Consider the following 24,907-nt stretch of genomic DNA (forward strand, 5'->3'; position numbering starts at 1 on the left):
TATATTACATTCAGCTCAATTACGTCACCAATTTACAGGGTTAGGAATGCTTTTTCACATTATAATTGTTTGAAAAAACTCTGGTTTGAAGTAACTGAATTCAAATCCATTATGCAAAGCAAGCACAAAGAATGTGAAGTGGATTAACACATATACTTTCTAATCAATATACATACAATCAGGTACAGTAACACACAATTACTGCATGTACAGGTCATTATTATTTTAATGTATCAGGGTAAAAATTAGTCTTAGGTGAAGGTGCCTTACATCTCAACTATATTTACCAAACTATACTATATATTTATCTCAAAATTGTCTCAACTATGTCTAGTTTACTGTATGTCTATATATATCTGTAGGTCCACATGTACATATGTATAATATAGGAAAAATGTAGTGAAATGTTTGAGGACATAGCATCTCTTTGGAAACCAACTGCATTCTATTTCCTTAGGATAATACCATAGGGCCTTTATTTTAAGTCATTATTATATGAACAAAGAAAAATCACAATCTAGGAAAATTGAGATTAATTTTCTTCTCCCATTCTGCTGTCCAAAAAATATCTCTTTATTATTTGAGAAATTATCAAACAAAATGCCATGGGAGAAAGAAAACAACTATTTCCCACCATAAACAATTTCAACAACATACCTCATCTGATGACAGTGCTAAGGAGTGTGAGAAACCTGGGGTTTTAGGTTCTGCTCCTAAACCGCTCAGATCAGCTGAACTTGTGCTGCTGGGACTGAAATCATCATTGAACGTGAAATTCTGTGGAGAAAAAGATGAGTCAGAGTGAACAAACCATCTCACATGTGCATCTAAAGGGAAATTTGCTTTCTGTCTTCCAGGTTGGCATAATTCAGGAGTGATTTCAATCATTTACGAAACCAGTTACAATACACATGAGGAAACCTAATTTTTAGTACTGTTAGTATTTATAGAATACACAGTGTTTTTACCACCGTGTACTTCAAGAGACACCTTTACCAGCCTAATGCCCCAATGAATAGCAAAGGGGTCTGAAAGCAATTTCCAGACTCCCTCTTAAGATGCTGTCTCTCACCCTGGAACTAAATCAATACTTCCATGAGTTAATCACTAGCATTTTACTGTCCTCCAAATATTTAGGACAAGACTAGCGCAGGCAGTAGCACAAAGAATAGGACAGAGGATTAATTAGCAGAGAGAAGTGAAAACTGCTATTGAAACAGCAAGGAGAATATCCTGTGAATCCACTTCTGAGTCCCAAATAATTTCCTAGAAAACTGAAAGGATCCTCTCTCTTTGTCTATATCTATAAAAAAACCCTGAAATTGAAAGTAAAAGAGATCTTTGGATACTGAATGTTATTTACTGAACTACCAAACAGTTTTTTCTTAACAATGCAATGTCAGACATCACACCTTACAGCAAAAAATAGCAAAAGCGTGCTTGTATTTTCCAGGAATACAGCAAAATTACCATCAGAAGAAAACAAAAATTAACAAGGACTTCACATTAGAGTAAGAACCATAAAACCCCAAATCAATAAAAAATAAAGGACACCATCATATTCCATTTAACTTGAATATACAGTTAATGACACAAAGACCTCTAATCTCTACTTTATTCTAACATATAAATGAATATAAAATTCAATTAGTTTTGACATTCAATTTAAAAAAAAAAAAAGATCCAAATATCAAAACTAAGAATAACACAAAAATAGTTATCCTTTTATCCTCTCCAAAGATATCTGACCTGTCTTTCCTGAAAACAGTAAGGCTCCCAAAAATATCAAGTGTTGGTCCTCTTAATTTTGCTGGAAATCCAACTAAATCTTGGTATCACACTGTGCTTTAAAAACCTGAATAGCAGTATACTACTTGTTAATCTAAGAGCTTGCAAACTTTACAGAGAACAACAAAACTTTTTTGTGATCAGTTTTCTTACACCTACATTGAGAATTCCTGTTCTGCCTTTCCCAACATAGTGGAGTTCTAGCAGCTTCCTCAATACACAAACTTTTAGCCCCCACAGCACTCTTAGGCCAGGAGTTCAACAGCTCTACCTCCTGTTGTGTGAAGAACATATTTTGCTTTTTTAAGTATGCTGATTTTTCTTTTACCTCTATTTTGTGCAATCTTCAGCCTTACAATGAATTTAAAATTTAATTTTCTATAGGAAAAACACAAGATAGCTAAGGCCTGCTACTAATTATGACAGCGGAACAAAACCTCCCCCAAAACCTCAACCTAATACTAACTTTAAAAAGGAATGCTTTTTACCCCACTTGAAAATTATTTTTATACAATGTTTGTTTAAAGGCACAAATAGGATTTACATGTCTAATCCTCATCTTTCTTTTTCAAAAGAAACTGGGAACCAATTACTTCAGAGAGTTCATCTGTGGTCTTCTCTATCAGTCTGGACTGCCTTGTGTTGCTCTCCTTAGCAGGTAACACAAGCACAGCTACGACCTTCCACAGCTTGGTGCACTGCAGAAGTAAGGTATCACCAACTTCTGGCACCAAAAGAGTAAGAAATGGCTGTGGAAACTGCTATTATGTACATACATGTGCTTACACAATACAGAGAAATTAGATTTCTGATTCATATTTCTGTACATAAAGTTGAGAACCATATCAGTTTCTTTTTACCAGATCAACATAAAAAGTCAACTGCTAAAAGTTACAAGAAGATACAGGCAGAGAAATATTTCCAGAAGTGAAAATAAACATGAAAAAGCTAAGTATATTACTATAACCAAGGGTTATTTAAGGAGTTATCATGCTGAAACATTCATGCACATAGAAAGGAATCACACAGACGTATTAAATTGCAATAGTTCATATTTACAGTTCAAGCATCTTCATATAGAGAATTAAATCCAACATACAGCATGCATGACAAACAGATTTCATTACTGGGGGGAAAGAAGGCATGTGATTGACTGCATACAGCATTTCTTCACTTGCAAACACCTCGTTTGAACAGGGGTAGGTATTCCCACAATCAGTCCTGAAGAATGCAGAAAGTATCTATAATTGAATACACAAATCTAGCATTTGTTCAGTGGATCCAAATGCTAATTTCCACTGGTACCACTTGCTTTTGTTACAGTACAGCACACCACAGTTAGTTTACTGAATTAATGTACATTAAGACAGAGTAAAAAGGTAGAATGTGGAATGGTACAATGACAGAGATGTTCTGTTTGGATGAGCTTTTACTGTACAATGAACACCATGCACTGTTTATTGTAGTAGTCACATATTGGCCTGTTCTTTTTCCAGAAACACGAAGCCAATTATGCCACTCAACACAGTGGGAATAAGGTAGTTTTTATTTTCTACCTTCGACCCTTTTTTAGCTGGACTTATATTTTCAGAAGAAGGTTCAGTTGAGCTGGTGGGCGATGGCAGGTTGCTAGAAGAATTGGATCCCTTGCCACTCTCTCCATACCATGTGAATGGTACACAGTGTGGGAGAGAGGAGGATCGCTCTGATAAAGATTTAGTGTTTGCTGATTTCTGCAGCATCTCTCTGGCGGTCCTGTTTAAGAGAATGGAGCAGGAGTATGTGTTAGATTATAAAATAAGAGACAACAAAATGCTACAGAGGCAGTTAATTATAAAAAGAGTGACATTCCCTGTAACTGTGACTAAAGAACTGAGTGGCATGCAGATGGTAGGGGCATGTCTGAAATCTTTCTTTCAGCAAAAGAAGAAAAAAGTGGGTTCTTTTGATTCTTTTTCTAACTCAAGCTCTCTGAGACAACACACACCCAGCAAATGGAGACAGATGCCAGCTGTAAATGCCTGTACTCCCACTGTTCCAATGTGAACCAGCTCCAGTCAAGAAGTCACATGTTGTGTTGGTGCATTTCTGAGCCTCAGCCGTATCTCAGCATGATTCAAGAGATCAGAACTCAACACTGATCCAAGTGGGCCCTGGTTCCCAGAGAAGGTCTGGCTTGGATTCTGAGCACAGGCTGCACATAGATTAATACAGCTGTGTCTGTATTAATCTATGGAGATGTGCCTTTGTTACAACAGCTAAATACTGACAGAGTATTATTATCTTGATTTTGAAGTTATTAAATACTAAAAATATTAATATAGAAAAATGAAAGAAACACCTAAGTGATATTATCAGTTTCTCTCTTTGTAGTAACAAAGATTGCAGTGGATAATGTGATCAAGGCAAAGGTTACAGCTATAAAATAAAATACCTAATTATTCACTAAATGTATCATGTCAACAGTACAGTATGTAAATTAAAAATAACCATGAAAACAACTTATGCATTTGTCATATTCTCCTATTATTTATATCAACATAGATATTACTGTTTCAGAGCACTGAACTTCTATTGCTCTTAGCAGCCACCAGTAAATTGCATGCATATAAACCTCCCCTCAACTTCTACCTTCTGGACAGCTTCTAAATAATTATTAACATAATCACTAGAGCTTTGTATATTGTGAAGCCTCTTTTCATTATGGATGAAATTGAGGTTGCTAAAGGGCCCCCACCCATGGAAGCAGAAGAATCCTCCCTCCCTTTAGCTACATAAAGGTAGATGTATCTGACTCAGTCCAGTACTCCTCCCCCATCCTCCAGTCTTGCTTGTAAGTAGGAAGAAAAACTGAATTGTGTTGCTCAAATCACCTAGCTTCAGGCAGGGGAATTTATGCTTCTTACTTAAACGGGGAATTTTTTATTTATGCAACATTAGTGGTAGTCTTAGGAAATAATCCAAGATTTTATTTACATATCCTGAGTTCTATTTTTTATCAATGGCAAAATAATGCATGCAACATCCACCTGACAGTGTGATTAATTCTACATCTATCAGTTGCTGTAATGGACGTAATTATAACAGGATGCCATCTTTTGATCATCATCTTCCTTCTTTCAAAGAGATTATACAGCTTTGGACTGTAGACAAAACATCCTCACATTTCTTCTGAGGCAAATTCTTTGGACTTAGTAACAATGGAAGTGACAACGGGTGTTTAAAAAGTTATACTGAAACAACAACACTCCAGTTTACAAAGGCACAATGAGAATTACAAATGCATATGAATTTTGACTTTGTAAGCAGTATTAAACTTTGCTTTTAGCAACTGTATCCAAACTCAGAAATATTAACAAACAATACAAGTAACTGATTTATCAAATGGTCTAATAAGCAACTGATCTCTCTATGCTGACATCTCCTTTCTCTAAGGAAGATACCTATAGGATCTCACAAATGTCTGTAATGTACTGTGTTGGTATAAGGAACATGCCAAGCTCTTACAAAGAAGCATACATGCATCTCCGCTACCCTGTGGTTTGGTATGTAAATGCTACATGATGTTTAATACCCTGCTGAGGGCACTAGCTGCCTTACAGCTACACAGAGGTGCAGAGAATTTGCTTTATCAAATCTCTCCCTGTCACTAGGGAAATCCAGCAGTGAGTATAACTAATTCCAGGCCACACTGTAAGCAGACACACCAGTGGAGCAACTGGAACAAGATTTCTGACACCAGTGCAGAGGCGATAACTGCTGCCTAAGATCACAGAAGATCCTGCCAGATATTTACAGGATACAAATGTATGTGGAGACAGAACATTGCACTTCAGTACAGTGTGCCTGAGGGAGTAAGTCAGAAGTCTAAGGTTTCTTTTGCTTTTCTGATTTTACAGAGCTACACAATATACTTGTCACTGGGTCTCCATATATTAAGACTGTCAGCAAAACTCCACAAATGGCTACACACTGGATTTCCACCACAGTGATTTTCTGAGTAGCATTCCAAGTTGGTTTTCTTACGATAGCTCTTTTATCATGTAGGTTTTCTTTTGCATTGTTTTATGTGCAGAGAGTTTTTCACTTGCTATGTCCATTCCAGACTTTTGGAATCTATTAATTTTGCTTAGCACTCCTGACATTAACTTGTCTTTCATCCCTGGAACCAGGTATCACCCCCTGTAGCTGTGATCTTACCAGACACATCAGCACGTGAGGAGAGACCTTCAGTAAAAATCTACACTAGCTTTGACAGAAGACTGCTTCCTGCCATTTTGAACATTGATTTATTTGTGAATTGGTAATGTGACAAGCGCTGTCAGCATTTTTCCTATCTATTTTCAAATTACAACATTCATCTTCAGAAACAAACCCTTCTGAAAGCACTCCTGATGTGGGTGCTGTGAAGCTGCAGTGAACAGCTGCTGCCCATCCTCACTCTGGTGTTTTGGGGTCTTTTAAAAAATATATATGGAATTGTGTCAGGATTTCTGGTTCATGGGTATTATTAACTGACTGTGTGTGCATCTTATAGGCCAGTTCTGATAACCTATTTCTGCAAATCCCATCAGTGGATGCAACAGCAGTAGTGATGCCATGATACTATAAGCCTCCAAGTATTTTTAGATTATATGTTAGTCTTTCATTAGTTAAGAAATCTAGGCCTGTAAGCTCAGAAGGTTAGCTCAAAGCTTAACTCCTACTTATATGAAGTCACTGGGACTGTTAATGATCCCATCTGCTAGGATGATTAGGTTTTTCCAATGTGTCTGGCATACAATTTCTTGCATCCTCAATCTTTTACCCATACCTACTGCCACAGATCACCCTCATAGCTTCTTTCTCTTTCCGCTTCTTGCCCTTGTTTGAACTCCTTCTCAAGGGAGCCCTACAAGAATATCAGAAAACATCAGTAAACATCTTTGAAATTTTACTTTCAATCCTTTTAATGAAAAAAATAAGTATTTTAAATAACAAAATGCTTACCCAAGATCTGCAAGTTTTCGCTTTAGTTTTTCTGTATGCCCTACAGTAGGGCTAGTTGTTCTTGCTGCCTGAGCACATGTGGCACCATCTAGGACATATTTGTACATGGAAGAATGTACATTATTATTTTTAATTGCTACTGATAGCTATTCCACTTTCCATCCCGAACAGTTTGTGTATCTTTTTATAGTTAGATATGCACACATATACATGTGTGTGAGTATACAATTTAATTACGTGAATTCTTCTCATTTTTAAGATGGTGTGAAGAGGAATAAAAATAAATAAATACGTTCAGAATTTGAAACTACACATGAAGAAATCTTTTTAATTGAAGAAAATGAAAAGTTAATCAAAAAAGATTTACAGGTAAACATTACAGTGAACCAATTTTTTAAACTCAGCAGTAGCCGCTTAAGTTGCCTTTTACAGAATTCATTTGGTATGTATGATTTACTTCCAGAATGACTCCTGAAATACTTTCTTGAACTTGGAGCCAAGGGTACCTTTTATGACAGACATGCTAGGGAACGGTTATCTGTTTAGTTTGAACTCCTTTGTTAAAATAAACATTTAACTTGAAATCCAACCACTGTAAAAAAAAAAAAAAAAAAAAAAAAGTAGCTTAGTTAATAAATTTGCCCTGAGACGTCTACCAATTTTTGATGTATTCTACAAACACTGTTAAAGCCTAAAGAGGAAACAGCCTGTGGTACCTATAAACCCAGAACAGTCTGCAAAACATCCTGTGAAATCTATATGGAAGCTAAAAGAAAACACACAGCAGCTGAAAAATTCAGACACAGTTTCTGTGATTCTTAAACATAAAGAGTGTCTTCAAACACTCTATGGGAGCAAATGAAGGTCAGTCACTCGTGTCAATTGCACCACTTTGGTGACTTTTACAATGTGACCTCAGATGTACAATGACTCTCAACTGAAAGCACTGCTGGGTTTGTGGATTTCTCCTACCGCAGCTGACATAAAATAAGCCCTCAGAATTAACTCAAAATATCACAGCACCATTGCAGGACAGTCAACTATGTGTACAGAACTTTTTACGCTGCTTTGTAGGTAATATTTGTCCAAGTTTTCATTGAAGTAACAAAATCAATGTGCAACTGGTTCATAAATCCTAGGAAAAGCAGGAAAATAAGCCTCTTGCAATAACCATACTGTAAAAGCCATACTATTTCTACCCAACACAAGTCCTTATGTTAAAGAAAACCATTCAAGAACAACTGAGAAGTAAACTCATGCCAAAAAAGCAAACAAAAAGAAGTAATATGAAGAATGACAAAAGCAAGCAAAGTCTCCTGAAAAGAAAACCACTGCAGGGACGATGAGAACTTTAGGCAAAGTTCTCACTTTTTGAAATGCACTTTTCAAATGCACTTTTTGAATCAACACAGTTTCGCACACTCCTCTCCTGTCTCCTCTTATGGTTCCTCTTTCACCTTTAATGCATACTTCGCATTTAACCACTGTCAAAATTGCCACTTTCAAGAAGAGAAGTCATGTTTGTTTTCACACTAACTATTCACAAGCACGCGGGGCCTGGGGGTCCGGGGGTGGTGGGCTTTTTTTTTGAGAAACTTCTTAATGACGGTAAATGAAACGATAAGGTACATTGCTTTTGTGGTGGGCAAATAATGAAAGCATTTAGTAGCTGGAGGTTTTGCTGCTGTAGTAGAAGAAATAATCTGGAGAGCCCAACAGGGACACGTAGCAGCTACCTGGTATGGCACATTTCTGTTCAGGCTCTGGCATCACTGTGCTCCCTCTCACATGCAGCTTGGCTTAGCCAGGGCTCTCTGAATAATGACAACTTGCTGGGGAAAACATTCTTGCTGGCTATGGGATACAGTGGAAGATGGATGGGCTAGGTCCCAAAACCAGCTGGCAGAGTAGAATTGAATCTACACGGGTCTTGCACACATGGAGGTACACAATGCTTGGCACATGGCAGTGGCCACAAACCAGGGGTGCATGTGCCCTGCCTGGGCAGGAGGGAACTTTGACCACCCTTGATGGGTGCATCTTCCCTGACTCCTTGTAGTTCTTCAGAGAACGTGAGAAAGAACTGGTTCCTCAGAATTAATCACACAGATGCTGTTTAATCCATCACTCTCAGCCTCAAGGAGCTGGTGTAAATAATCTGTGGCTGATGGATGTGAAAAGAGACTAGACCTAACTTTCTTCCCCAAGGTCACAAAACAGTTGCAGGCAGTCTCAGAAGAATATTGTCCATAGGGGACACCTCGGCTGCCTTGTCAAAGGATGCTGTTGCACAGAACAGGCAGAACTGAAGAAAATAAATTAATCGTACACATACATGAAAAAGTTGTGCTTAAAAGACAAACAAGCAAAATTCCTCATCACTTTGCAATGAAACTGATCTCATGCCACTTCAGGTCTTCCCATAACACTGCAGGATCTCACAAGGGAAAAAAAAAAGACAAGTGTGAGCTTGCTAATGCTCACTTTTGCTAATGAGAGATTAATTAATGGACACATACGTGTCCACAGATGTGGTTCTCCTTCCATCTCTAAAAAATCCCTACCTGAACACACAGAACAAATACAATGGCCCTTTTATTTTCTGACCTGTAAGAGTTTGACAGCCAAATAAATAATCAATTAAAACAGTATCACTACAACACTTGCTGCCAAAAAACTGCTTCAGTATATTTCTTTTTTGTAGGACTTATTAAATGCAAATTTTCCATTTGAAACTAAATTTCTGGTTTAATTTTCACATAATCCTCAGAACCTGGATAAACCTGAAAGCACTGGTTGTTTACTTCATGGTCACAGTGTGGAAAGCACACCATCAATATTTAGACAGAGATTATTTTTCAAATCTAAACTGGAAATAGCGACACAGTGGGTGAATAGAATACCCATTCCTTACACTACAAGGCTAGTCTCCACTAAATTTTTATCAAGATATTTTTCATACATCAGTTGGAAATGCAAGGTTTACAACTTCACTGATAAACCAATCATACACTCAACAGAAGTATGAGTTTGGAAAGTCACATTCTTATGTTCACATCCTTATTTTACTTGCAAAACTCAAATACTGAATTTAACTTTGATTTATTAACAATTATACAATTAGAAACTATACAGTTAAGACTAGTATTTCAGAACACATGTAAAAATGCTAGCATATATTAACCTATCCTAAATTCATCCAAACTTCATTGATCTGTCTTTTAGGGATCTGTGTAAAAGCCCTGTATGAATATGAAGAAAAAATAGGCTGTAAATCAGTGGCAAGTCTTTTCAGACACAGAGACAAACAAAAATGCTCAACAAATTGTTATTTTCGGTTAATTTAAATAACCCAGAGTTTGTTAGAAAACTATCCAGGCCTATTCCTGCAGTCCTCAGGAACAATTTTTATCACATATTGTAGCTTATGTGACAGTTAGAGAATGCAAGGTGCGTAGATAAGAATGTTGAAGTTGTGTATAATTCTAGTTTTGACTTCAAAAGGCATCTGAAAAGGAGGGCTGAGTATTCTGTGCCATATCATACTGTTAATGCATCTAATAAACTAGTATCTGAGACATGTACCTGAGCTAGGCATGACTGCATCATGTTTTATCCAGTTTAAAGAATCTGAATTAAATAAATAACAATGCAGCCAACTTTCCCAACAAATTACTTGGTATTTTTTTTTCTGTAAATGAAGAGTCTCCAGATACTAACCTCTTGTTTAATCTAGACTATGTTGCCTCTCAGCAATTAAAAGCTAAAATCCATTATTCTTGCTTTACAATCCTTTCCCCATCCTCCAAAAAAAATCATCTAGCAGTGCCAAAATCACACAATTCAAGTAAATACACCGTGTTAAGCATGTTTCTAATACAGAAATGTCCCAAGGTCCAGTAATTAAGGGGTTTTTTAAAAAACAAAATACAAGATTTTCTTAAAGGCATTTTTTTTTTTCTGTGAATTCTAAGAAAGAAAAAAATAAAAAGGAAGCAGTTCCTGATCTCATTTTAAACTTTGTCCTTTTCTTATACCATCATACAAGGTCATTTGTGATTTTTTTACTTCCAGGTAGACAAAAGACGTTATGAGATGATGGCCTTCTAGTTGCTAAGGTGCTACTACAAAACAAAAGTTCATAAAGTAGATGTAAGAGAGCAAAATGATGCATCGAGTTATTATAAAAAACAGTAATACCTTTATCCTGTAAAATATTCCTGCCAGCTGGGTGATTCAAAGGAGATGCTTCAGAGCTGTGCCCAGATTTTGAAGGAGAGGAAAGTGGAGTGTCTCCCCGAGCATGCAGGGAAAGGACACCTCCTTTGTGGTGTTGTCCTTCTTCTTGGTTTTCAGTTAAGTTGTCAAGTGAGATTGCTGCACTGCTAGCCACAGGGGAGAGAGAGGAAGCACCAGAATCTGATGCTGGTGAGGATGCTCTCATGCATAAGGGCAGTGGTGATTTTGAAATGTGCATGGGACTACTGTAACTGTTTGACAGCTGTTGGTATAAGAGATTATAAAGCAGGTTATACCATTTAGTAACCAATCAGAGCAAGGTTTACTTTGAACATGCAATTATTTTATTCATTATTTAGCCTTCTCTGTATGAAATACTTTAGCAGTTCATGTCATTACCTTTTGATACCACACGCAGTATTGTTTATTGGTATTTGCTTTCAGACAGAAATCAGAATAGGACAAAACAATGAGTGAATATCGCATCAATTGTGTTAAAAATTTAACAAATACAGAAATGCACAATTCAAGTTCCTTTCACCTTCTGCGTAAATGAAAGGACCCACTCTGCATTATAAAGCACACATAAATCAGAAAGCCCATGATTCCTGTTGAAAAAAACCCAACACAACAAAACTGAAAAACCAGGTGTGCTGACACAAAGGAGACTGGACTCGCACATCACTCAAGGACATTCATAGCATACTGGCCACAGAGGAATAAATACTGCCTGTGCTACAATGAAAGGAAAAAGACAGAGGACGAAATGACTTACAGGAGCAATCTAGCAGTCCATAGGAAACCTGAAAGAGAGTGCAGAGTCATTCTCACCTTTCGTTCAAGGCTGTCCTCTCCATCAGTAGAACTGATGCTATCATACAGCCTTGTTCTAGAAGGCCTCTGCCGCTTGTTCTTCACTGAAAGCTGAGCTCGAGTCTTCAGAGCTTTGGAGTCCAGTCTCTCTGTTTCTGGCACTGCTTCATTGAAATCTGCACAGAAACATGATTTGAAGATATTTAAATGAAGAATCTTTCACTACTTTTTCCTAAGACAGGACTTGCAATTTTGAGTACGCGCACTTTGCATGTTTTACTTGTACCTGTATCTTCATAACTGTTAAAGTACACATGCAAAAAAAAAAAAGGTTATTTGCACAAACCATTAACAAGTTTATCTATGCAGTTTATCCAGTAAATGCATAGCAAAGAATAAATAGCAAATATTTAAAAATCCAACAAACGGTTCCTACTGTTAGGTGAAGGATCACACAAACCCAGCTGTACTAGCCCAGAATGCAGGTCCACTTAGACTCCCTAAGAGGGACTTGCATGTGCTTGGCCTGCAGAGAGTTCTCCCCCATCAGGGCATAAAGCAAAGGAATCCTCATCTCACTGCTCTTTGACAGACACTTCCCAGCATCTGGATGAATATATACATTCAGACCCAGGGACTAATTCATTTATCCCCAATCCTGCCCTTTTAAGCCACTTGAGGGACTGGACTGCCATTTTTTCCCCATAGCTGCCCCAATAAGTGTTTCCCTTATAACTTCACCAGTTTTGCAAGCTGCTTGTTGAATTACAGAAGAAATATCTAGAGCAATCCTCAGGCTGCTCTGTATTTTATCATAAGAATGGCTTACAAATTTAAAGAACGTGACTTGTTCTCTCCTGTACTGAATGATCTCCAAAATAACCTTGTACAATACGTGGAAATTAAGAGCAAGCAATGTCTGCAGTCAGTAGTGCACAGAGAGTGATACAGGTAGTACCCAAATAATCAGATACCCATGTGTGATTTGACTGCTTTGCAGGTAGCCTTTCACGGGATTATGAAACAAGTGTTAAACTCATTCCTTTGGACCTACAGTGAAACACACTGCTTACTCTACCACACTATCCCTCCCAGGAGGGGACATCAGTGAGGAATCCCAGTCCTCCTCTGGATTCCGAGGTCATCTGTTGTTCGAAATTCTATGTGACAATACAACCAAAGTGCCCCAATTGTTTATCTCAATTCTTCTGCAAGTAAAAGCACATTTTTACTAGCACTTAAATGTCACATTTGTTACTTCCTCCCTTGCTGCACTGTCCTCAAAATCATTACGTCTTCTTGTAGATTCTTCTTTTATTCAGAGTTCCTTCAAACTCTTAAAATGTACATAAACTCAGGTAAACTTAAGTAAAACATCTCTGTCAGCATCAACCATCATGGTCTCTCATACAGACTGATATGAGCAATCTAACACAAATACAATCTTGCCTCACTTGCACTTGGATCATATCAGAAGACGCTCTGCCAAGCCCCTTTTCTTAAGCAGGGTTCTAGAGGACATGATCATTACTGTGATTACCACCACGTACTGCACTTGTCTGGTTTCAGCTTTCCAACAACAACACATTTGGGCAAAATCATTACCAAGGTAGTGTTACAGCTTTGCAGGAAGAACCTGCAAGTGCTGAAATAAATTTTCACTGCAACCAGCTGTCAGTGATGTTGCATAAAGTTTAACATGACAGTGGAAATGAAATTATATTAATCCATTCAGAAGGTCCGTGAAAGCTACGCTGAATCACAGCTGTTAAGGCAGGAATGGGAAGGTCATGATCAGTACAAGAGCGAAGGCATTCTGGTTCTCCCTGATTAAAAAAAATACTATATTGTATGAAGCAGGACACACACCGTTAGATCTGTCCTTATCCTGATCTACTAGCTCAAAAACTCTATGAGAGATTTTCAGTGAGATAGTAGTAATTATCCCAACAATATCCAACAAAGAGTCACCAGAAGATCTGGGTAAAAGCCCAGTGATGTACTCTATTCTCCCACTTCTTAACTCTGCAAAGTTGCTGTATTTTCTGAATATCTGAGGTTTGTGTAGATGTTGTCTTCTATCATATATACTTTAAAATAACAAAATGGAAAAAATCCCCAAACCCCAGTGCTGCATTATTTTTTATATACCATCAGAAAAGAGCTGGACGCTGTCACTCTCATGCTTATTCACTGTTGTCTTTGTACACACAGCTTTCTGCTGGAAAAATAACAAAAACCTATTTCTTTGTCTTTGAAGGGAAAGCAGCTTCAGATCTTCCCCCTTTCATCTACTGCCCAAAACAAACACTGTTATGTGATACATGAAAACCGGAGAAATATTTCATACAAAAAATGGAACAATGAAACCATCTCACCCGCCTAGGTTCAAAGCCACTCTATTCCTGAATGCCTTGGAAGCAAACTGTACTCAACACTTTATATATGGCTTCCCGTTACAAGTAGAGCTATGTGATAGTTTCACTGGGCCAGCCCTTGGCCAGCAGCCAACACAGCCACTCACCCACTTCCTCCCCACACCCAGGGGATAGGGGAGAGGATCGGGGCAAGGGTAAGGAGGCTTGTAGGTTGAGATAAGAACAGTTTAATAATAGAGAGAAAACTTAAAATAATACTAATATTAAAATAGTAGAGATAATAACAGTAACAAAATATGCAAATGAGTGACACCCCCCTCAGTGTCACCCCCCTCCTGACCGAGTCCGGCCCGTTCCCAGATAACGATCCCGGAGGAGAGACAATCCCGAACTGAAACCGCAATCCCGGGAGAGCGAGAGCCCGAGCGAAAGCCAGAGAGAGCTGAAAGAGGAAGAGCCCCTCACTAATATACTGGACGTGACGTGATATGATATGGAATACCCCATTGGCATATCTAACTGTCAATCAAGTTTATTAATTTAAATATTCTTCTCCCCCCTTAAATCTTGTGCTTGTGGACTAACAGAACACAAAGTGCTTCACTTCCAGTGACACAAATGCAAACACTGATGTGTTATCAGTGTCTCTCTCACAGCAAGTCCCAGGCTGAAAGCAAAACACAGCACAATTCTAGCTACTGAAAAAGAAAACCAGCTCTATTTCAGCTAAAAACCACGATAAGCTAACATAACTGCACTTTTCTTGCCTATCAATCAGCCACTCGAAATCTGAGTATTTCAGCAAATTTAAAATTTTACAAAGCTGCAATAGGACAAAAGACATTTTAAAAGGTGTTTTTGCATTTTACACCAAACAAGTACAAATCAAACCAGAATCCATTAGATTTATTTACTTGTCTAAGTACTGCATTCATAACACACTAATTAATTAGAAACTGATCTTACAGACATTTTTGCTTTAAAAAAACAGACATCTTAGCCTCACTGAAGCCCATGAAGAAACTCTGACCCACTTGAGCAAAGCTGAAATTTTTCCCATTGCTTTCCATGGCACGTTGACCTTCAGTCTCAACGAACGTGATCTCACCCAGGGTAGAACTGACTCCGTGACTTACCACCACCAAAACAGAGAGCTCTTGCTCTTCCTCCTGCTGTCCCAGCCCCTGGCTCTGAGTGATACCCTCCCAGCCCCCCTCAGGATTTGGACTGCGGCTTGCTGATTCACATGACTGATCCAGCAGAAACTATCCAATGTAAGCCCGATGCTCCAACCTCTTCCCCTCTTTCTGTTGTTTCAGTGAATCACTGTGTGCACAGAACTGTGTAAGTGATGGAACAGTGCAATGGAAGAGGTAGAACCAGGCAGCTGGAGAAAGGCAGGGATGGCATGGAGTCTCCTATTTCAACAGTAATGATCTGTCAGTTCAGCTCAAACTGTCTCTTGAAATCAGAGACGTGTTGCGTTAGTATGACAGTAAATAACGGAGGGGTAAGACTCATTCACTCATTTATATTTTTGCAGATTTATGTTGCCTTAAAGCACTGAGAAGACTTCCAGTACCATGTTTTGTTTTTCTTCCTTGTGTAAGAGTTAAGCTCTACATACAGACGACACTACAGAATCATTAGCACTGTCTGACTTGTAATTATGCTTCCACCCTAAGTACTCAATAGGATAACTGCACATTGCTATGCCTCAAACTGCTTAGATTTGTTCTTTCAGGTGTATGTAAGCACTTCCATACCTCATCTCCTTTCACTGCTGAAATTATGAAAACTATTGACATAGCACTGCAAATATTTATTCACTTAAGTGGTCATATTGGCCTTGTTTAAGCAAAATGCCACCTGGGCCTAGAGCTTCCTGCTCCCTCCAACCCAGAGCTGGGCTGCTCACACGCAATGGCAGCTCTCTGTTGTGCTGCAGGTACCCAACTGTGGCTCACTCTGCTGCAAAGAAGGAGCTCACCCAGTATCAGTAAGGCCTCCTTCCCCATCAGAGGCTGTACTTAAGCTGAGCTCTTGCCCTCAGGCCATGCACCCTATGGATCAGACCTGAGCCACAGCCCACAGATGGACTTCCCAGCTTGCCCTTGGACCTGCCTCACTGCCATGAACTTGCCCAGGCTCCTGGCTGACCTCAGTGTCAGCTGGACCTGCCCTGCTTGCCACACTTGGGTGCAGCAGGTCTGGGCTGCTGTTGGGTGGTCTCTGCCCTGGCCACACATGCTGTCACTCTCAGTCCCAACTCCCTCTCTGGCAGAGAGCTGCTGGTCCTCGCTGCTTTTCAGCACAAACATTCACCCCATGTGTTTGTCTAGGAATCTCCCAGGGAGATTCCCCAGCTCCCCACTGGGGAGCTCGATAAATCTCTCACATAAAAGTTGTAACAGGTTTTATTTCGCTCTCAGAGACAATGTAATTAGACTCGCTTTCAGTAGGCATTGAACCACTTGACTCCAATGGGCTTCCCTCTGAATTACCTCAGTACCATTGCAGAGCAGGAAAGAGTTTGCCTGTCCCCCCACTGTTTTTCCATTATACAGGCTGATAGATTTCAAAATCTCCTTCTGTGAGCTGATGCAACCCTGGGTATCACCCAGAAAGTATAGCCACCAAAGTGGCCTGAAAGGGCATTTGCACAGAGATGAGCAAATACTGTAAAAGTCAGCATCAGCACTGAATTTAGATTTGAAACCACTGACTCCTTCCAGTAAATAGTTCTACTCTCTCCTGCAGACAACGCTCATGACCAGTAAACCAGAAAGCTGCAATGCACTTTATCTCTTTTTCTGGACTCTGAGAGTAAGTCACAGATTTGTAAAAGAAACACAGTCCTCAGGCCTCTAGTATTCCCTGGCAAAGCAAAGGAAGAACTCTGTGGGCCATGCTGGTTTTGATTTTCTCTTTCTATCTTCCACTGATGTTACTGGCAGCCCCTCAAACTCAGTATGAGGTTATGTTACAGCCTGAGGACTCGTACAGTCTGGCACGATGCTAAACACAGCCAGAGCACCTGCAGTGGCAGGGACAGCTCTGCTCATATGTATGAGACTGTCAAGTTGGGTCCACTAGTTCTTCCCAAATCTATTGCCACACAAAAATGTAATAAACACCTCAGATCACACTGAAGCAAAAAACATACTTAGCATCATTTTAACGAAAATACATATTTTCTACATAGCCTGATGTAAAAAATATATATTTTTTGCAGACTTCAGAATAAAAATTACGGGATGTGGCTGTGTACATGCAGCCCCACCCTACAAACCTCATCTTGAGAGTCGAGAAGAAGCATGTGCTCTATTTGTCAAATAAAACCCAGAAAACAGACAGGAGCACTTTCCTGAACGTCACAGGGACAGTGTGCACACACACTTCCCCCCGGGGGAACTCTGCTTACCCTCCAAAGAGATCATGGACATCTCCCCCACCCTTCATAGCGACTCTGCAAACACCCACGGGGTGATTAGTAAATACTGTAATTGTTAGTGATGAGTATTACTAGATAATGGCAAGTCCTTTTCTTGAAAGGTTTACACGAGGGTGATATGGAGACATAGGCACTTTCTCTGCAGAGCAAGTTTCACTACACCACTGCAGAATTCCGAGGCTTTGATATGGATTTTACTGGCAAAGGTATATGGAAGTCAAAGAGTGCTGCAGCATGTTTAGGGATCTCTTTATTTTAAAAAAGGGGCTTTTCTTTTTCTCTTGTTAAAAACACAAATCCAGTCTAACTATGCTTTTTCTGCTTTAAAGAATCACTGCTCATTGCTTGTTTTTCCTAGAAAATAAGTAGTGTTTGTATTCAGTGGTTAAACTTGGGCATTTAAGTTCACAGATCATCTATTCTAATTCTCAAAAGTACTGAACATTGGTAACATTTCTCCAGGGGAATGTTTTTGCAATGAAAAATGGCAGCTCTTGGAAAATGAAATTTTTCATGCAAACATATCAATTGAAAAATATAATCTGAAAGTACTAGCACACAGTTTTAATGCTTTACAAAATTTTTCAAATTTTCAGAAAGAATTTTACAAAGAATTTTTTTTTACATGTAGAAATTCTTGGGTTTCAGCTCTTGAGCTATAGGTGTGTTGACACTGTTACAACAGCAAATGTAAACATTATTTTTGTGAGTCAGGTAAAATAGCCACACTTTTCTCTCCTGATGCAACTATTGAAAGAGTTTCTGTTAACAGCATTGCTAAGTACTAAATATTTTGTAACACTCACTGAGTCCCTATGGCAGAAATACAGAGTTTCTTGTCACTCTGTTGCTTTTCTAAACTTCAGAGATTTCAGTAAAATAAAAATTGCTAGAAAGAAACAGCTCTGTGAAGATTTGTGGAAACCAATTCCGCAAAGTCTGCAGATCACCCAAATACTGTTTCAGAAGGACTAGTTATTTTTTATAAACATGCTTTGTTAAAAATGTAATTCATATTGATTTGTTTGTGGGTCCACACAAGAAATAATTGCTAAAATATCAATTTTAATAAAATACCTCTATGCTTGCTAGAAATTCATTTATTTGGTAACTTAATGCATTTTATTTCATTAGAGAAATAAATAATATTATAGTTAATTTAAAATTAAAATCTATTTAAGAACAGAATCTGGTGCTCCCTTGTCAGAATCCAAACATCTCTGACACCTGATTTCACAGATGTTATCAAATACATAATAAGTATTGCTCCTGCAATTGTTCCAAGGCTGTGGACCTAAAATTGTCTTTAATTCTGTGTATCAGAGGTCCTCAATCTGACCCGCCGGTATTTACAGAACTCCCCGCCCTCCCCGCCGGGGGTTGGGGGGGAACCCAGCAGCCGCCGGGACTGGGCTGGAACCAGCGCCCCGTCCCCGACCTGCCCCCTGCGGCGGGCGAGCGGCGCGGGCATCACCTCTGCCGGGCAGGCTCAGTCGGCAGCCTGTGAGCAGCCGTTTTCCCGAATGAAACATCTGAAATCTCCAATCAGACCCAGACTGACTGATGAACACTGGCATCACTTGCTGCGACCAGCAGTGACAAATATGGAACCTGACACTGACCATCTCATTGGCCAAAAGCAGGCCCATAGTTCACATTCAAATATTATTTGTTTTTGTTGATTACAATTGCTCTTCATTTTAAATATTGCATTCCTTTTTCCTGGTTTTTGTGCACTACTGCAAATAAAATATGTGCAGTGTGCATAGGAATTCGGTCATTCTTTTCCAAACTATAGTCCGGCCCCCGACAGTGTCTGAGGGACAGTGAACCCGCCCCCTGTTTAAAAAGTCTGAGGACCCCTGCTGTATATACTTCAACAGTGAGGAGCCACGTGCAATTACAGAACTGTAACTAAAGCTGTTCAAGTTATCTGTATATTTTCACTGGCACAGCCTGAAAAATGGGAATTGTCTTTTCTGGGTAAAGTAAGTAAAGGTTACAATGACCATGCTGACAGCATCTATCCAGATCTAAGTATAGACACAAATTGTTTTGTCTCTTTGGTAATGTAGAACAAAGTCTTGAAAGCCTTATGTTGTAAATCAGGTCGTGGTATAGCTGAATAAGATTTTTAATTAATGTGCTAGTAAAGAATTTCCCTTTTATTCACAAAAACCTCCATCCTGAGAAATGGTGAGCGCCACCTACATGGTTCCTTTTGATGCCTGTACCAAGGTGGAAGCAGAACCTGCAGAGATCAATTCAAAATGGTAAATTTACCATAGTTTTTCTTGTTCTGGTAACTTTGGGTAATTAAGGACAGATTTAGGAACACAGGAGAAAACACAATTTTCTTCTCCTTTATAAATGAAGCATCGAATTAAACCTAAATGTTGATGGTATCCCACTAAAAGCTTTAAGAAATCAATCAAACAAACCTTGACTTAAGCCATCCAGGCAGGACACTTGCTTAGTATCTAGATTTTCCACTGGATCTCCTCTGGAAACTTCTCCGAAAGATGTCTGCCTTTCAAAAATGTTGTTGTTATTGTTAACCTGGCTCCCATTTTGCTTCATTAGCCTGAAAACTTCTGTTTCCAAGTCTCGTATCTGAAAGAAATACAATACAGTGTTACCCATAACATACACACGCACATATACACACATATCTATAAGGTAAAAGAGGTTTTTCCAAAATATCAGACAGAATTGTCTCATTCTTCAAATATAAGAGTAAATACTACTCACACGAGCTTGTAAGCCTTGAACCTCTGCAAGGTGTGCTTTCTCCAAATCTTCTATTTTCTTTCGTTCAGCTTCCTGGCGTTTGATGAAGTCAAGTTCTCTTAGGGGAAAAAAAAAAGATGTATTTGCTGTCATCAAAGCAATCAGATTCGAACAGCAAATAAAATGTTCTGATATATCTTAAGCTATGCATCAGAAAAATCTGTCCTTAACAATTATTTTGTTATTACCCTAGTAAGAAGTATGAAACTGCAACTAGGATAAAACCCTAAACAATTACTTGGTCTGAGTATGCTAGGTGAAGATATACAAATGGTAAGAGGAATTTATCTGAAAAAAATCTCAGTTGGTCCAATTAACAATCAAAACAGCTGAATCAAAATATTTTTTTCATAATTGGTATTTACAGTGAAAACGTTAGCTTAGTTTACGCTGTGTTCTGTTCCAAGAAATGGAGCGAAATCTCTGTTTCACTAGAGTATAACTGCACTCCTTCACAGAAAGGACATCTGTAAGTTTCCAGGTACAAATCTAATTTTCTAGTAAGCTCTAAAGAAATCTGTTAGGAGTCAGAGATAGTTAAAAACAACTGACTAGATCTTTTACTAATATAAAGCAGAATAACAACAGAAAGGTTATCCAAGCTCATTCTAGCTATTTTACCCTATTTCTTTTTAGTTTGAAAGTCTAAGACATTTGTGATAGAAAGCATGCAAGATGCCAGCTAGTTCTGGAGCAGTAACAAAATTCCAAGACGGGTAATGACATTCTGACTATCTAAAACCCTTTCCAATGGGACGGGATATTCACATCTGCACTTTCAGTTGTCACTTGACATTGCTGTATGTTTTAAATTTTTTTCTTTAAATGAGCATATTTCAGCATAAAATGAAAAAGTTGCTGCAAAAAGAGAAATTTAGGGGAATGAAGGCTGTTAACAGAAATGTAAGATGTTATTATTCTTGCTAGCTATCAGGGGAAGGGGACAACATGAAACAGAGCGGGCCAGATAATCATCAGTTAGCTCAACTCAGATCAAACATTCTTGGCATCTACGAGAAGCAAAATAAAATGTGAAATGTAACAAAACAATTTTCTTTTTGATGTTACATTAGTACACAGCAGGAGTGAATCCAGCTGACACGATACTAATAAATTGCAAACCTTGCTAATCAAATGCTTTACTATGATTACTCTTCATTGTTTGCAATCACATTGAGTTATCTAGTAATTCTGAAACATTCCAACCTGGAATACTACATACCAGGTCTTTATTTAGTTATAGTATTATCTTTCAACAACACTGAACTAATACTTGAACACTATTAACATTTTTCCATAATAAAGAGTCCATGCTCTTCATGAAAAAAAAAAAAAAAAGTGAAAAAATAGTGTTTGCCTTACAGGTGTTTAATAGTGGGTTTCACATTTCAAAATATATCACATATATGTTTCCTATCTGGCCACTAAGTCATTTGCTGAGCCTGGTGTAGCTGCTTACTTTTGCTGAAAATCCTTGATTAATTTCTTTGCCTTGTTATATTTCTTCTCCAGAGCCTGATACTGGCTTTGCGTCTCCTTGAGGTGCTCATTCACCGTGTGACACAGGGTTTGTGCCTCAATCCAATAACTCTCTAATTTCATCATCCTTTCCTTATTCTCCTCAATGTTCTGCTGGAGTTGGGTCTTCTCCAATTCCCACCTCACCTTCTCATTTTCAGCAGCCTGCAGCTGAACAAAAAAGTAGAGATGCCAGTCAGTAAAAAGGTCCAAAGTGCAGTTTAACCGTTTAGGATGAATTCAAACAATATGAACAGTGAAAATTAGTTGATTAATAGCTACAAAAGTAATATGCTAGGAGTGAAAAAAGCATTCCAAGAGAAAGAACACAGGCTCATACATACATTATACTTCCTCATAAAACAAAGTAGAACCTTTGCTCCATGCAGCCAGTGCAGCTTCTGTGCTTCTCTGGGATATACCAACATGCTTTAAAAATGTCAACAGTGGAGTACTGAGGCAAACTGCAGGGTTAATCAGTCAGCACTGGGGATGTATTTTGCTTTATGCATCTGGCCGAGGTGTTAGAAAGCATTCATACACTTTCATAAAATGAGAAATTTCTTATTTTGGATGGATTCTGATTTCCAGGTTCTATATTTGATTTAAGAACGATTTAGAAAACAATAGGGAAAAAACCCAATTGCATCTAACTGTCTGCTTTTTTACCCAAATTAGAAATTCTACTCAATTCTTACAATGTCTGTTTTCCTGTCATACTCTTGCTTAATCTAGGAAGTCAAACAAAAGAGGTTGGAGCATAATTCAAAATTTAACATCAGGTCATAATCTAGAATCTTTTTTTCATTTAAGTACACACAGACTTTTGCATCCAATACTGAAACTATGCCAGAACTATTACTAGGACAAGAAGAACTTGTTCTAAACGTATTACTCTTGTTTTCTTTAAACTTGCCTACCAAATTGTAAGGAGCTAATATGAAAAGAAAAATACGCCCTTGCTGTTGAGGATTTCAGGTACTAATTCTGCCAAACACATCAGCACTGCTTAACTCTCTGACCAGTGCAGTTCCACTGCGAGTTCCACTATTTGGCACCAATGAAGTCCACGGACTTTTCCAAGTGGTCTTAGAGAAGTCCAAATTTTACTGCTGAGTTTATAATAAACCTTAGCTCTTTTGCTAGTTTTTTTGTTAGATTTTTGTGTGTGTGTGTGTGTGTGTGTGTGTGTTAGGCTTCTCACTTCCCAGCTGAAGCTAGTTGCAGGTTTGAATGTTTGGCGCTGGGTAAGGGTAGGGTTGTTCAGCAGCTTGTAGATATTAGGTCCCAGAATTTATGGAAAACAAAAAATGCCTTAACAACCTTGTTTACTTATCAAGACTGTTTAATTTGCTGTAGGCAGTTCTGCTAGCATCAAGGATGATGCACACAAAAAGAAAATAACTTGTTTGCAGTCTTATTAATAATATACCCAAACTAGACACATTTTATTCAGCTCTATTCAAAGCACTAAGTAAAGAAGTAGAACACAAAAAGGCACATTAACTCTAATCTTATAAATGGATTTGCACAGATGAATGTTTACACCCACACATCACTGCCATGAAGTCAATGGGGCTCGGCACAATCCCAAGGGATTGACCATGCAGCTTCGACTGCTAAATTGAAACTGGAAAGCAGAGGAAGAAAAGATTTCTGATTTTCTGAACTGAAACAGTACAACAGAATAGGTCCTAACAGAAAACAGTTGTACTCTGAATTTGTTTTTATCAGTAATTTATGCAGATTTGGTAAACACTATACAAAATACACAGTGAGTGCAAATAGTTGCTAGAAAGAAATAATAATCTGAAATATTTTTCTGAAGTCCAATTTCTCTTTGTCTTCTTTTTATTTCCTTTATAATGTACTCAAACTCAAAGAGAAGCATGTCATTATAAAACCTAATATTACTCAACAACTGAATTATCAGTTGACTTCCCATAAAGGTTATCCTAGTACAAAAAATACAATTTCTTTTTATTGCTATAGCAAATTCAATCTAACAAATAGCAAGTGATTGTGAGATGTTTTCTGTTAAACTGCTAAGCTTTTTCCTTTCTAGAGTTTCTTTTAAAAAGAACTGCAGCAATATGAAACAGTTTTATAAAAACAATTTTTATTAAATACCTTTAAATAAATGAGGTTTTTTCCAAGAAATGTCAAAAAAAGAGGAACTACCATAAACAGGATACTTTAATAGCACTGGTAAATAAAAACCCTACTAACTTAAATTCAAATATTCAACCCAAATGTAATTTAAAAATCTGAGAAAATGCATTAGAATTGTAAAACTAGAAATCTGCCATAGTTATTATGATGCTCCTTAAAATGTATGTTTAATTGAAGCTACACAAGTTGACAGTTTCTCTTAATAGCAGCACTTAAGATTTTACTTGATGAACAGAGAATATATACGAAGAGAAGATTTAGCTGAGCCACTGTGCTTCTTAATCAGCCTTTAAAAAGGACGTTGACTTCTCCACCCACATAAAGATACATGTCTTCAGATCTGATTTTGTATGAGAGGAAAAAAACAGCATGTATTAACCATATATTGATTCTTACCTTCGTCTTCAGCTTCTGAATTTCAGCTTCTGTAACTGCATGTTTGATTTGCAACTAAAATTGAAAATATAAAATAAACAAGTGAAGTCACAGATAGTACTCCAGTATTTTTAAAGCCTGTGCTGCAAGTTGAATACCTTATTACATAGCAGAAGGCCTTGAAGAGTGCTGCAGTGCAGTAGATTGCAAATTAAAATGTCTAGCTTGCAAAATGACTCAGTCTGTGCAACCTAATTAAAGATAGGATGCTGTCTAACCACTCATGATTTCAAATCAGAACATCCAATCTGTTTAGCAAAGCCAAATGTCTTATGCTTAAAAAAAAAATAGATGTTATCCTGCTGGGCTTTGCTCTCCTCTGATGTGAACA

At 38.1% G+C, this 24,907-nt stretch overlaps 1 protein-coding gene across 1 annotated transcript in view; it reads right to left on the bottom strand.

The window, feature by feature from the left end:
• PPP1R9A (protein phosphatase 1 regulatory subunit 9A) overlaps positions 1 to 24,907 on the bottom strand; it is a 58,238-nt gene that overhangs the window by 5,440 nt on the left and 27,891 nt on the right. Inside the window, exons 5-14 of the mRNA XM_029085288.1 lie at positions 24,538 to 24,591; positions 21,911 to 22,140; positions 20,413 to 20,509; positions 20,103 to 20,274; positions 11,848 to 12,005; positions 10,978 to 11,278; positions 6,778 to 6,865; positions 6,602 to 6,679; positions 3,345 to 3,543; positions 658 to 777 (exon numbers count right to left, since the gene is read on the bottom strand). Of these exons, the coding sequence (XP_028941121.1) occupies positions 658 to 777; positions 3,345 to 3,543; positions 6,602 to 6,679; positions 6,778 to 6,865; positions 10,978 to 11,278; positions 11,848 to 12,005; positions 20,103 to 20,274; positions 20,413 to 20,509; positions 21,911 to 22,140; positions 24,538 to 24,591 (1,497 nt within the window). The remainder of the gene's footprint in view (positions 1 to 657; positions 778 to 3,344; positions 3,544 to 6,601; positions 6,680 to 6,777; positions 6,866 to 10,977; positions 11,279 to 11,847; positions 12,006 to 20,102; positions 20,275 to 20,412; positions 20,510 to 21,910; positions 22,141 to 24,537; positions 24,592 to 24,907) is intronic.

This window comes from Antrostomus carolinensis, unplaced genomic scaffold (genome assembly GCF_000700745.2).
Source record: "Antrostomus carolinensis isolate BGI_N321 unplaced genomic scaffold, ASM70074v2 scaffold9626, whole genome shotgun sequence".
Classification (NCBI taxonomy): Eukaryota; Metazoa; Chordata; class Aves; order Caprimulgiformes; family Caprimulgidae; genus Antrostomus; species Antrostomus carolinensis.